Below are 14,555 nucleotides of genomic sequence, written 5' to 3' on the forward strand. Positions count from 1 at the left end.
GTCTGTGCCCTTCCTGTTTCCCAGGTGGGAAACTGCTATGAGGACATCAACGGGGAAACATTTATTTCATAGCAACTGTGCAGATTTGCCTGGCTGAGCAGCAGTGAGGATGGATAAAGTGGGTCAGGGTGAGGTCAATCACTCAGCCCACGCTTCATTTGGAGGGCTCTAACACAGCTGGGTGCTGCTGACAGCCGCGCTGCTGGTGGCTCTCCTGGAAAGAGCTGAGTCAGCAGAGGCAGGCATTCGTCAGCAGGATGAAACCCACACCTCCCGCAGCACTCCCTGCTTCAGCTCTGTTTGCCTCCCTGACCTTGGCTAACAGCTTTTCTCCTGGCCTCTTCTGCCCTGTAATTTCCTTTAAGCTCAGTGGAGGCTGTGAGCTGACTTCCCACCTCCTGCTGTGGTGACAGTGAGTGAGGTGGTGCCTTCAGGAGCCCATGAGAGAACACCGTGCTCCGCCTGGGGACGGTCTGTGCCGCAGATGTTTTGGAACAGAAGTCAGACCTCTGAGTGTGCAGTGCTCCAAGCAGACTTTCCAGATGTTTCCAGATATTTAAAAGCACAAAACAAAAAAACCCCACAGTAGTACAGAGGTGAAGCCCGTGGGAGCTCAGCAGGGCAGCGCCACCTCACCCCCAGCTGCCAGCTTGCACGTCCCTCAGCTGTGTTTGCAGGCTGCCAGATCAGGCTGTTGCAAGCAGTCAGAGCAGCGCTGAGCTCTGCGCTGTCCCCCAAACACTGTCCCTGGTGCAAACACAGCTGGGCAACCAGAAGAGAGAACTGTTTTCCATCCACTTGTGGTAGCGCTTACATCTGCAGCCCCAGGTGCTCTCTCTCTGCTCACACACCAGTGCAGGCAATGGGGGTGTTTTACACTGACAGTGACTTTGTCTGCAGCCCGGCCTTGGGGGCCTGGGGGCACCTGAGGAGGGGGACCTCAGCTGTGCGGTGTGGATCCATAGCACTTGATTTGAGACGCCCCATCTGCCTGCATCGCCATGGCTGCACTGGGACCGGGGGACAGCACAGCAGGGAGCGGTGCCGCCTCGGAGATTTGCTGTTGGCTCGGTGGGTGCAGCCAAGGGGTGCTGCTGTGGCTGCCAGCCCGGCCTCCCAACCGTTCTACCATACGTCCCTGCGGTGCGCGGGAGCGGGGATTTCTCCTCTGTGTCCCTCGAGTGCCACGTGCATCACCTCGGGGAGGGGAAGGCAGGAGGCAAAGCACGGAGCGTGGAGCAAAGTAACGAACGAAGCGCCGCTCCTGGAGCCCCGCTGCACCTCCCTGCCGGCGGGGCGGGACTGCCGGGAGGGGCGGAGCGGAGCGGCGTGGAGCGGAGCGGCGGCTGCAGGAGCGGTAGAAGCTGCAGGAGCAGAATGGAGCGCGGGGTGCGCGTCTTCGGGGAGCCCAAGGTGAGGCGGTGCCGGGCTGCGAGCCGCGCTGTGCCGCGTGTGCGCCGGGTTTGTGCGCCCTGCGTTGCGCTGGGAGGCGGGCGCTGTGCCGTGCGGGGTCAGCCGGCCCCGGAGCACCTCGAGGCGCAGCCCGCGGTCCCCGTGTAGAGCCGCTCCTCCGGGCAGCCCGGGGAGGGTACGGCCAGGGAGGTGGGAGGCCTCTGCAGGATCTCTGCTTCTATTTCCTTCTGTTCTCTCTTAAATTTGTCTTTTTTTGTTTTCTTGAGAGAGTGTCTTAGTGGCTGGGATCAAAGGGTGCTCCGCTGTTTTGTTCTCCCCATTTGCTGTGTAAATGCGTTGCAGATAGGCTCGTTGAGTAACATACCTGTTGGAGGTGAGAGGGAAGAAGATAAGGCAGGTGTGCTCAGCAGTAACCGCCTCCCAGCTGCTTTCTCTGCAGGGATCTCATGGGCTGTCAGGGGTGCTGACAGCTGGTAGTGGTTAAAGCCTCGTTAAGGCTGCTTCAGTTCTAGGACATGTTGGCATTTCATCAGCTCCACTAAGGGCAAAAGCTATTAGTTTTCCCCAGTGGTTTCACGTTTTTGGCTGAAAGAAACAAGTTAAGTTCTCCTTTCAGTTGTGCTTCTCCCTTCTTGCTCCGTGCAGGCAGTGGGATGCAGAAGAGAGGGAGCAGGGAGGCCCTGTGCTGTGCGTGCACACGGGATCAGCTTCGTTGTGTGGCTGTCAGTGGGATTTCATGAGTCAGGCAGTCCCTTTCAGCCCCGCCAACCTGCTCACGTGAGCTCTAAAGGCAGTCAGTGGGCCCTGCTCCCCTCTATTCATCTGCCATTGGGAACTGTCACTTTTGTGCTTTAGGGACGTTTCTGGCACCCAGAGAGGCTTTGAGCCAGGCCACGTGCTTCTCAGGGCCGTGCTGACTGCTGGCCGCTGTGGGGCTGAGCTTTGCCCCCTTGCTTACTGTGGGCCATAAGGAGCAGTAAAGGCTTGCGTGGAATGGGAAGCATGGGTATTCCTTGCAGCCGGTCACGTGGGTCTCTCAGTCCATTGCGTTTCTCATTTAGAGACTCAAACGGACATCTGAAGGCAATGGCAGAGCTGTCTGCCGACAGCACCTGTGGGTTTCATGGGGTGTAGAGACAAAGCTGTGTCTCTGCTGCCTCACGTCCCTTGGAGCAGCCTCACCTGGTGCTCCTGACAGGAGCTGTGTGGCCGCATAGTGATGTGCATGGCTCAGCTCGTGGCAGCTGTCATAAACCCAGTGCTGGGGAAGCACGGCCCGTTCTTTTTGCAGAGGCTGGCATTCATCCTATCTCCTGAGGAATGGTGGTCTCAACATTTTTCTGCCTTATGCTTTGACCAATTGTTGCTGTGGTGGTGCAGTTACTGAAATCTATAAAGCGGGCTTCAAATTATCACCTTTTAACGCGTTGATAAATAACCCCGGACGGTCACTGTTGGGGTTTTAAAACATTGCAATTTGTGTTTGGATGATCTGTGAACGTCTGCTGGAAATGGTTAAAGGAGAAGTAAGGTTTGTGGTCCTTCTACCATAGCCTCAGGGCTGTGCAGCTCCAGCACTGACCTACTGCTGCTGACTGCTTGGTGGATCAATAACAGTCATAATAAGAAAAGAATGGGCACCTCGTATGTAACCTCCCTCAAATGCACTCATGTGGGCAGTGCCTTTATGGCACATAACAGCCGTGCGGAGCAGCCAGCAGATGTGTCACGGCCTGATGGGCACTGCTGTGTGTCTGCAGCCGAAAGCACTGAGTGTCTCGTGAGCCTCTTCCTCCTTGTATCAGCAAAGTGAAAATAATCAGACTTGGAACGAATTTGTTTGCAGTTTGCATTGCAGTTTGCTTTTGAGTGTTACCAAGTTTCAAAGAAAATACTGTAGTGTTTTCAAAGGGAGAGGCCAAGCCAGAGCTGTAAACACTTCTCTTTGCTTTGCTTAAAGCTGAACCGTCTTTCTGCTCTAGCACATGACGTGCTGTTGTTGATCTGATCTTTTCTTATTTTTGCATAGGAATGGCAAACAGTGCTCTGACAGCCTCTGTGCTGAGGACACCCATGGATTGGGGCGTCTCATGTCTTTGGAGCTCATCTGGGCTCTGGGTCACTCTGTTGCCAAATTTGGGGGTTATTGAGTTGCCGTAGTCCTGGGCTGAGCGTGGTTGGTCTGTAAGCCCAGGTCCTTCCAAACAAAGCTGGGATTCACAGTGAGATGGGATCCACACACACGTGCCTCTCTGTCGGGGCTGCTGCTTGCTTGGGTGGCGTCTCCTGCAACCTCATGCGAACTCTTTCATCTCTATCTGAGTACTTTCCTTGACTTAAAGCAAGGTCACGTTACCCACTTCTATCTGGGAAAACTTTAGGCTTTGTTTGCCCAAAACAAACACAGAAGAAAGGAGCTGCAGTGGAGCTCCGCAGCCTCCTACAGACCTGGAAACTGCAGGGTTGGCGAAGGAGGCAGCTGAGATGCACAGTGTGAGAAGCTTCGTGCTGGTGCTGCAGAGGAGCACTGCTGCTGTCTGAGCTGCCTGCATCAGCAGCAGGAGGTGGATTGCATGCACAGTACTGAGTGTGCTTTCACATGAATGGAAGCGTGGTGTTGGGATGGCAGGGAGCATCTGAGGGATGTGTGGGGTAGGCTCAGCTTGTTGGGTTTTCCTGTCAGGGTGAGCTGACCCAAGCTGCAACTCCACCAGGAGGTCACAGGAGCTATTGACAGCCTCAAGGAATGGAGCTCATGTGGTGTTGAAATTGCAGTCAGAGCTCAGGAGTGGAAAACGTGCCAGCTGTCCACATCTGGTGGTGCAGATAGTGTCCATCGTGCATTCCTTTATCTGGATTAGCTGTTGCAAACAGCATTGCAAAACTTAGGGCAGGGGGAAAGATCACATTGTGCCCTTTGAAAATCTCCATCTCCATAGGGTTCAGGTCGTGTCTGTAGGGTAGGAGAGGTAACAGCCATATCTTGGTTAGTGGCGTTGTGACCCCTGGCTGGCTGCAGTGCAGGGTCACCCCCACTGGTTAAGCAGACGTTTCCCAGATGTTTGTGGCCCACGCCTGGCTGGCATAGGTCAGGCAGTCTTTCCCTGGGTGTTTTGGTATATGGGTGTCTCTCTTCATCCACACTGGAAAGACCTGGAGCAAGCAAAGCTGATCTGGAGGCTTTCCTTCCCAACAGCTGCTTTGTGCTTCAGATTCATCCTTTGGTACATAAATATTTATTATATGGCTATTCTGTTGCTTAAAAACAAACAGTTCTGGAAACACTGTCAGCTAGCTGAACCATTTTACAGCTAAAATTTTCCTTCCCAGCTCAACTTCCAAATGGCATTTGTTGTGTTCCTCCAAAGTTCCAGCTGCCTAATTGGAAAAGCTTGCTTTCCCTTCTCTGCCACTCTTCTTCCAAAACAGGATTTCATAGGGACGGTTCCATTTCTCTTGAGCCTAAATAGGTCACCTTATGTTGAACCCAGCTTGTGAGCGCTATGGGGCAGCTCTTGTACTTCTGTGTACATCCCTTTGTACTTTGGGACTCCATGTGTAGCTTTACAAAGCCTGCGTGCTTTGATAACACCAAATAGTTAAGATGATATCTGGAGCAGATTCCTAGAAGCAGAGTCCAAGTTCTTGGGTTATGACTCTTTTATCAAGTTGATGCTTGTTTGGGGGTTGTTTTTTCACCTTCCAAGCCACGTAAGCTAAGTGCAGATAAGGCAGTTCCTGAAAAAACACTTTATGTTACTGAAAACCACAACAAGTTGCTAAAGAGCTGTTGCTTAATCTAAAATTGATGAGTGTCAAATCTGTTCTATCTGGATGTGCAGCAGGAATAAGAGTTGGACAATACTTTGGCTATCAAAACTGAACTTCTTAACAGTGATGTTCTTCAAATGGTTTTGCATTTGGTTTTTGTGGCTTGGTCCCTTTATGAGAGGCATTCATACCCGTGTTAGCACCGCATGCCCATCTTAAGGCTTTGCTGCAGCTCCAGGAGTACCTCCCTGATGTCTCCTTGTGTTACTGCAGGTAGAACTTCACATCCACCTGGATGGAGCCATTCGGCCAGAAACAATCTTACACTTCGGCAAGTGAGTATCTGGGGGGGGAAAGGCTCCAGGTGATGGTGTGGCTTTGGGAAACTGGTCAGCTTTGAATAATTGGGGTGAGGACCTGACTGTGCAGCTGTGGGCAGAAGGAGCTGAAGATTTCCTCCCAGCTGCGATCGTTGACAAGGTGAACAAACACGAGCAGATAATCACACATTAAGGATGTGGCAAGCTGAAAGATTTCAGGAAGCAGCTCTTAAGCACAGCTCTGTTAATTTAGGGAGGAAATCGGTTTTCAGAAATTTGGCTTAACATCGGCTCCAAAGCCAGAGGGCCGGCGCCAGCAGCCTTGTGCAATGGAGTGTCCCCAGGTGCCATCTCTGCAGCAGGACAGCTTTGCTAAGGGCCGTGCAGGGAGCAATCCCAGGGCAGGCAGGGGAGAGCTGAGCCAGAGCTGACAGCAACATGGAAAGGGCACTGCGGGGAGGAAAGCCGATGCCTTGGCAGCGATGTGTGTCCCGTCCCCGCTGAGTGCCAGCAACTTAATCTGTGCTGATTGCATCTAAAGGCTGAGCGTGGGGCTGCTTTCCTGCCTGCCTCAGTGGGGAAGTGAGCAGTGTGTGCCTGGCCCCGCAGCAGTGCTGATGGGGCTGCTTTCCTGTGGGGTGGCTGCTGGCAGCAGGCTGCTAGAGCTGTCACTGCTGCCTTGTCTCTGTTAGCAGAGAAACATCCGTCAGTCGGCTGTAATTCATCCTGTCAGTGCTGGGAAGGAAAGAGGATTAAATACAAATGTCTGGTTATTATTCCTGACTTAGGCTGGCATTTGTGGGTAGGTGACAGTGCGTGGATGGGGAAGCCTGCCTGGAGGTGTGTGGTGTCCCTGGCTTGCGACATGCTGGCACCTGGGGACCTGTCCCTGTGTGGAAATGGAGGAGGACAGGCACGGGCACCTCGTCTGCTCAGGGGAGCTGGGGGGTGAGAGCTGCTGGGGCTGCCCCATGCTCCTGCGTGGGGTGTCCCCATGAGTGCTGCAGTGTGGGGCTGGGGAATGGGCTCACGCACAGCAGAGCCTGCGTGTTTGGTGTGGTCCCAAGGCTGTGATCCTCCCTGATGGCTCAGGCCTCCATGAGAAATGACTTTTCTGAGGAATTTTGGCAATTCTGCTTCTTGGATTGGGAGGTGCCAAAAATAATCCCCAGCCCCTCCAATTGAGCTCATGTTGAAACCTGCAGTGTGCCTTGGCTCTGCTTCTACAGGGTTGCTGTGGGTTCATAACTCCAAGGGGCTGTGCTTTCTCATGCCTTGGGTTGCCATGCTCCCTTCAGAGGTCTGGGGCCACATCTGCTCTGGAAGGACAGTGTGTGCTGTATTTCTTCTGGGAAGAAACAGCGGCCGGCTCTGGCAGCTCAAGACATGCTTGCTGTACAGAATAGGCTGATTGAAAACGCAATAACCCTCTCCATCAGTAAAATGTGGCTTTATTTCCAGGAAAAGAGGGGTTCCACTCCCTGGCAGCACTGTGGATGAACTCATGAAGCACGTCAGCTACCAAACACCGCTATCGCTTAAACTGTTTCTAGAGAAATTTAATCACTACATGCCCGCCATTGCGTGAGTACCCCCCTTGGTGGGATCCCTCTGGGTCCCCTCCTGGTGGCAGGGGTGATAGATCCCATTGCTGTCCCTGCAGGGGGGACCGCGAGGCGGTGCGGAGGATCGCGTATGAGCTGGTGGAGACGAAGGCAAAGGAAGGCGTCGTCTACGTGGAGGTGCGCTACAGCCCTCACCTGCTGGCCAACTGCCGCGTGGAGCCCATCCCCTGGGGACAGGCTGAGTGAGTGACTCCTCTATCCCATCCCACCCCATGGGGCTGGAGCCCAGACGGGGGTGTTTGGTTGCAGACAGCTCACCTTGCCTACCCCGTCCTCCTTTCTCCTTAGGCAAAGTGTTGCAACTCAGTGGGATGTGAAGACTAATGATTATTTTTTTTTTAATTATTTTTCCATAACCTGCTGCAGCAAGTTGATGAGTAAGATTTCATCACGTCTTTTAATGCAATTGCGTTTTTAATTGTAAATGCTCCCGCTGTGCTCCCCAGCCGGCACAGCTCAGCTCCCAGCACCACGGAGCCATCACCCATGCAGGTTGGGCAGTGCATCTGTCACCCGAGTCCTCCCGCTCCTCCGGTGCAACCGGCTCTGGCACTCCTCCTTCTCCTAGCCCCATTCATGGTGTTTTTCCTCTTCTCATACCTCGGTGTGCTGTCATGTTTGAGTGTGCCTTGCTGCAGGCACTTAGTTCTGCATGTGTGAAGCAGCTGTGCTTGAGCTTTTGGCTGAAGCTGCTCTCCATGCGAGAGGAAGCCGGGCTTATGTAGGGGCTGCCTGCCTGCAAAGTGGAATTTGGAGCTGGGAGAGGCAGCAGTCAGCATTGTGGGGGGCTGGTGATCTCCTGGTTCCTTGTCTCAATGTCACCCCTGCTCTAATATGTGCCTAATGAAACCAGGGCTTGGTGGCCCCTTGCAGAACATGCTGCAGTGGCTTTTGCTGGGATAGGTGCTGACTGAAGTCTGGCTTTACCCCTGTACGGATCACTGGCCAAAATACAGCTCAGCTGGGTAGAAGGAACCCCACAGGCCTGTTGTACAGGGGTATTAGGGCACCTACTGCTGCAAAAGTGCCCCAGCGGGATTGGCAATCCTGTTCCTTGTCACTTTGCTAAATTGTCCAAGATGTCTGTGCATGGTTTTATGTCTGACATCTTGTAAATGAGGACATGCTGTGGGTGTAAATATGCTTGTTTGCTTGGGGGATCTGGTTTGTGCTTTTGGGGATGTTGCTACAAGCAGGACCTGGGAAGCCTTGCCTACGTGGGATCTCTGCTCGCTATGGGTCCCTGCAGCTCCTGCCCACCCACAGCACTCTCCAGCCTCTCACCATCTCTTCTTCCCCACAGGGGAGACCTCACTCCAGAGGAAGTTGTTAACCTCGTAAATCAGGGACTGCAGGATGGAGAAAGGGATTTCCGCATCAAAGCCAGGTCTATTCTATGCTGCATGCGCCATATGCCAAGTAATGTATTGCAGCTCACCCGCTGCTCTGCTCCCCTTCCCTGACGCGTGGCGCGGGAGGCATCCCCTGGGTTCAGGTCCCTGCAGAAATGTGGGGAGAGCACCGGTCCCATGGCCCTGGGTGTGATGTGGGACTACACCTGCTGAGAACGAGCTGTTTTCCCTTTGTCAGGGCCCTCTGCTCTTACTAAGAGCAACTCTGCTGGTTGTGAAAATGGGGCAGATCTGGAGCTGAAGGCCCCCAGGGGAGCTGTGATTCCTGTACCCTGCTCCCTGCCCAAGGACCAGAGCTCTCCTAGGGTCGGCACAGCCAAAGCCAACGGCAGGGGACCTGCTGGCTGCTAACTTGCTGCTGGTTTTAAATGGAAACACACATAGAACAGACTTAAGCTGCAAATACCAAGGGTTTTTCCCAAAATTGGCAGTTCTAACCTTATTCAATAGCAGAGTTCTCTTGGGCTGCTGAGTTCCATGAACGTCTTCACCTCGGGAGAAGTACAGCTGGAGCAAGTTGCATGGCCATAGCTGTCTGACACTGAAACTTTGCTGTGAATGTCTTCAGATCCTCACAACATTTTTCATCAGGTTTAATAGGATGAACATTTTTGCTAACAAAAATAGGGCTCATCTGTGCCTGAAAATATGAAAAATTAAATTCCTGCAAAGGGGAGGATTTGAGGGTGGCTTTTTCCTATTTGCTCAATGAACCCAAAGCAAAAACTTGACACCTTGACCATTGGGTTTCCGATTTCTAGAAAGCAAGGCTGCTGAAACAGGAAACTATAAGCCTGTGTCCAAGGTGTCAGTAGCTGCAATACTGTGGGCAGCACGTGCATCATATGTTTGCACAGCAGCAAGAGTTCCTGTTGGAAACAACTGAGTCTGCATTTTAGTGCATATACTACCTGAAAAGGTGGTGTCAGGATACAAAGTTTTCCTTTTGAAGCCAGCTTGGAACTTAGGAATCGTTGGGAGAGGCAGAAGTGTCAGCCAGAGATAGTGCATATGGATGTTGTTAATAAAATAATGGCTCTAACCTAATGAGTTTGAAAGTAGTGATAAAAGATGATGAATTTGCACCGGTTTTCTTATGTGTTCATATGAGTTCACACAGTACGTGCCTGTTAATAATTAACACTGGAGTTTATCTCTGTTTCTTGGCCTTCTTGTTAAGGGTAGGTGCAGTATCAGCTAATAGATGCGTTTCCTTTTCAAGAGATTATACTGTGTCCTGGTCAGAGATAACTCTCGAGTAGTTGTTGGCCGTTTGTTGTTCTGTTTCTCACTGTGATACCAGAAAGATAAAACTGCCAAAGGTTGGTTTGCCAGGAGGCTTTACAGCTGCTTTCCATCATCATGTCCGGAAGAGCTGGTGATGCTGTGCAGCAGGGTGGGGTAGCTGCTGTGCAGAGGTGCACCCCAACCTGAACTATCCCGTGACACCACGTGTCCCATGGTTAGAAAACGCTCAAGGTGTGATTCATAGAAAAACCTTCTCCTGAATCCTGGTACTGTCTCTTCCAGGTTGGTCTCCAGAGGTGGTGGAGCTGTGCAAGAAGTATCAAAACAACTCTGTGGTGGCCATAGACCTGGCTGGGGATGAGTTGCTGATGGCTTCTTCTGATCATAAGGCGGCTTATGAGGTTTGTTGAATAAGCTTCTTAAAAACAACGATAAGAAAACACCCACAGGGTTATTCCTGGCTAGGGGACTTGCGGCACTTTATTCGGACCACAAACAGCTGGGAGAGCTGAAAAATTAATTGCAGCTGTTAAAAATATTTTGTTAAATAGAGGCACTGTTCCCATGTTTATATCTCAGTGGCTCACAGCAAACGTGGGGCTGGAGCTCTGCGAAATGGCTGGGCTGCCATCACTGCCTGCCCCTGCCCTGAGGCTTTAAATGCCCCTGGGCTGGGAAATTCTGCTGCTGCTGGTGGTGTTACCACTGACGTTCTGTGGTTACCAGCCTGGTCCTTTGTGGGCCGGGGGCTGTGCAAGTGGGGCTTCCCTCAGGGTCAGACGCAAATGTTCCGTCCCTCGCCTTGCAGGAAGCAGAACGATGTGGCATCCATCGCACTGTCCATGCTGGGGAGGCCGGGCCAGCTACCATGATCAAAGAGGTACGAGGGGTGCGGGGTGGAAGCCCCGTGGGTGGCCCCATAGGAAGCCCAAGCGGTTTCCATGTCAGCGTTGCCGTGCTGGCGGGCTGCAGCTGCTCTCCCTGCTCCCCAGGCTGTGTACCTCCTGAAGGCCGAGCGCATCGGCCACGGCTACCACGTGCTGGAGGACCCCGAGCTGTACAGGGAGCTGCTGAGAACCAGGATGCACTTTGAGGTGAGGCCTCGGCGCGGCCTGCAGGCCTCTCCCGCAGAGCGGGAGGTGGGAGGGCCTGGACGAGGCCCGGGGCTGCTCTGCCTGCATGCAGCTATCAGCCCATGCAGTTGTGGTTCAGGTCTGTATGGCTGATCCTGTTGTATTGTGTTTGCTTTAACTCTCACGACCAGGTCTGCCCCTGGTCCAGCTATCTGACTGGAGCATGTCTTCCGGACTTCAGGAAACACCCAGTAGTACAGTAAGGCTTACAAATAACGCATAATCTTAATGTCCCCACCCAATTTTGACTGCTTCAAGCTGCTTCACTGCAGCGAGGCTCTTACCCGCTGTTCTGAACTGATTCCCTTACAGGTTTAAGAAGGATCAAGCTAATTATTCTATCAACACCGATGACCCCCTCATCTTCAATTCCAACATTGACAAGGATTACGGCATAGTGAAAGAGTACATGGACTTCACTGAGGAGGATTTCAAGAGAGTGGTGAGTTGACCTCAGCTGATGCTCTGCAGGAGTCCTGGTGAAGTCTTCACAAACCAGGAGTTTTCAATGGAGATAAAATCCTGCAGGGCGTTGTGCAGTACAAATGCTGGAGGGATCGTGGAAATAGTCCGGGAAGGTCTCCAAAGCAGGTCTGAGCAGTAGGAAAGGAAGGGACCTTTTGCTTTTTGACATCAGTTTGGAATTGTAGGGAGGATATTTCAAAGCCTGCCCCAAAAGTTACTAAGATTCAGCATCTACAAAAGTGCTTGCAGTTTTTGCACCTGCAAACTAAACTGAAAACAAAATGACTCCTGGTTTGTTGTGCACGGTCACCTGTGTGTCTTATAACCAAAAAAAAAGAAGGCTTTTTTCATTGATTTTTCCCATTACTTACCTGAGGTAGAAAGACAGGTAGGTGTTGGGAGTCTGGCTTATCTGCACATCAGAGGGAGCTATGCTCATGACTGCCACCTCCTCATCTGCAAGGATATTTTCTTGGAAGCAGGAAATCCAGGGTACACTGAAGGGCAGCTTGGAGCTGGGGTCCCTGGATGCCAGCTGTCCTTTCCTGCCCTTGCAGAAGCCAAACAAAAGAAACATCCATGCATGAGGCCGACCAGCAGGTGACATTGTGCAGCCGGGCTGTCACACAGTATGCATCAAGCTGCCACCACCAGCTGGGCTGGCACAAAGAGAAGCCAGAGTGTAGGATACGCTCTTTAGACCCATTCCTACAAACTGCAGAGTGCTTAAAGACCCCCTCCTTGTGCCTGCTGCATTCCTCTGGGGATTGCTGCTAGTGGGAGGGACAGAGCAGCTGCCTGAGAAATGAGTCTGTGGAAATATATCTTGGAGTAGAAACTTCACCTTCCCTCAGCCTGATGATGGTCAGAGATATTAGGATATGTACAATGACATCTCTGATGTGTCTTAACATCTCCTTTCTGTTCCCCATCTGCCTTCCCAGAATATCAATGCAGCTCAGTCCAGCTTCTTACCTGAGAAAGAAAAGCAGGAGCTTCTTAATACGCTGTATGAAGCCTATGGGATGGTGCCTGCCACCTCGTGATGTGTCCTGAGAGCCAGCGTGGAGCCCTGGCCCCTTCCTCGTGTCTGCTTGGCTCTGCTCTGCTGGGGAGCAGCAGGAGGAGGTACTCAGGGGTCAGTCTCCATTATTGGTACCCAATGTCAACGCTTGCAGCGCTAAGCACAATCAGGCTCCTATCATACACACCCACCTATCACTTCCATGAATTGTCTCCCAAATGGCCATCCAGCTTCCTCTTGCTGTTGAGCAAGCAGATTCAAACTCCTCCCTTCGTCTGCTGCTTCTGCCCAGTAAATGAGAGCAGAAGTGATCCCGTGCCGTGCCTTAACCTTTTTCTGCAGTAAAGAAATAACCACTCCTGCCTGTGACTGTGGCCAGGATTAATCTTCACCTTTCTAGGGAAAAGGTGTCCCACAGAGGAAACAGGTGAGCACTTCTGAAGCAGAGGATTTCTTCCCATTCATGCAGACAGGGAGGTTTGGCTACAGCGAGGCTTACCTGTGGTTAGGCTTGTGCTAACAAGAACAGGACAAGAACAAGCTGGGAACTGGTGCACAAGTCTGAAGGTTTTTTGTTTTTTTAAGAAAGCCTTTTTGGCATCCTCCCTCAGCCAAGGAGTTCTGTGTCTCAGGCCTTACAATGTCACTGGCACAGAAGTGCACACCTTGTGCTCCAGCTGTGCTCATACATGCATAGGAAGTTGGAACATTTTTACCATTTGGGGCCAAAATATGCCTTCTGGGATTTTACCCAGTTTTGTACTCACCCTGGGGAATTCCCATGAACGACATTTTGCTCTTCCTGTATCTTTGTTTAGAACCTTAGAAAAACTGTGCTTGATTGCCTGCTTCAGCCATTCTGCACTCTTCCTGACTTGACGTAATCTTTAGGCACTGTTAAAACTCAATGAGTAAATGAATAAGCTTGGGCCCAATATCAAATACTGACTCAGGTTCTATCTGAATTGCTTCTCTCACTTAGCCACAGCACTGGCTAGAAGTCACATCTTCATTTTGGTGGAGAACTTAGCAGGAAATATTCACCAAAATTCCTAAGCCATTTTAGTGCATTACAGTATTCTTTGCTAGTATGCAATAGAGCCATGCATCCAGAGGAGAGACCATAATTTTCCTAAAGTCAGAGAGCATCTTGATGCACCTGAGGAGGGAGTGTGGTGTGTGGCATGCTTTAGGTGGCTACACAGATGCGTGCTCCAAAGATACTACACCAAAAAGTTGCCTTTGGGAGAAGGCTGTGCTGGTCATGTATAGCATCTGCCTCGCTCTCAGCCAGCAGCAACTGAGTGCTGGGAACATTCTTTCTAGGCTTTCATATTTGTCTTCTCAGTGAAGCACTCATCTCTGAAATACATGGTGCATATCTACACATAGATAGGAGAGAGTGAATTTCTTACTTTTATAAAGAAAATGATCAATCATTACATTTAAGAACGTTGCTGTTAGAACCAAGCTTTCTCAAGTAATTTTTCTCAAAAAGATGTTGCTGAGAAATTGTTTGTTTGGATTCTGGACAGTTGATTGTTAATCCTGTTTAATAAATTAACCAATTTATATGAAAACAAATGCTCTTGCCTTTCTGCTCAAGGGAGTCGGCAGGAGCCCTCCATGCTCTTTGGTGTGAGCTGCCGTACCCCAGTTTGGGTCAGTGGATCGGTGTGGTGGTGCTTTGGTGCCTGCCTCCTCCTGTTACCACTTTGCTTTGAAAGCTTTAATGCAGGGCAGGGAAGAGGGAAAATACCCCTCTTGTTAGGCTTGCAGGCTGAATTTATTGATTCATGTTGTTCCAACTTCACGTGTCTCTTTAGTAGTCACAGAAGTGCCTCTCTTACCCTTTGAAGCAGCACTGTCACTGTGTGCTCTCACTTTTTCTGGTATGTATCAATAATGGTTTACGTTTTCTCTCCGCTTCCTGAGTTTTGCACAGCTGGTTGATGCTGACTCAAGTGGTGCAGCCTGGACTGCGATGCTGTTGGACTGCTTTATCAGGTGTTTTCTCATCGACTCCCCCATCCTTTAATATGTTTAAATGTATTAAACATGTATTGGGAGGTTCTGCATGCTGAATTTCCAGCTGAAATCAAAGGCCCGGAACATCTGTGTGCTCAGCAGCTTTGCAAGTCACA

At 51.3% G+C, this 14,555-nt stretch overlaps 1 protein-coding gene across 1 annotated transcript; it reads left to right on the forward strand.

Annotated features, from left to right (window-relative positions):
* Positions 1–1,341: 1,341 nt before the first annotated feature.
* On the forward strand, positions 1,342–13,995 carry ADA (adenosine deaminase). Its single transcript, NM_001006290.3, has 11 exons — positions 1,342–1,413; positions 5,458–5,519; positions 6,966–7,088; positions 7,168–7,311; positions 8,433–8,548; positions 10,072–10,190; positions 10,598–10,669; positions 10,782–10,883; positions 11,054–11,121; positions 11,235–11,364; positions 12,332–13,995. Exons 1-11 carry the CDS (start codon positions 1,378–1,380, stop codon positions 12,431–12,433), a joined length of 1,074 nt encoding a protein of 357 aa, NP_001006290.2. The 5' UTR covers positions 1,342–1,377; the 3' UTR covers positions 12,434–13,995.
* The last annotated feature ends 560 nt before the right edge of the window (positions 13,996–14,555 follow it).

Source organism: Gallus gallus, chromosome 20 (genome assembly GCF_016699485.2).
Source record: "Gallus gallus isolate bGalGal1 chromosome 20, bGalGal1.mat.broiler.GRCg7b, whole genome shotgun sequence".
NCBI lineage: Eukaryota > Metazoa > Chordata > Aves > Galliformes > Phasianidae > Gallus > Gallus gallus.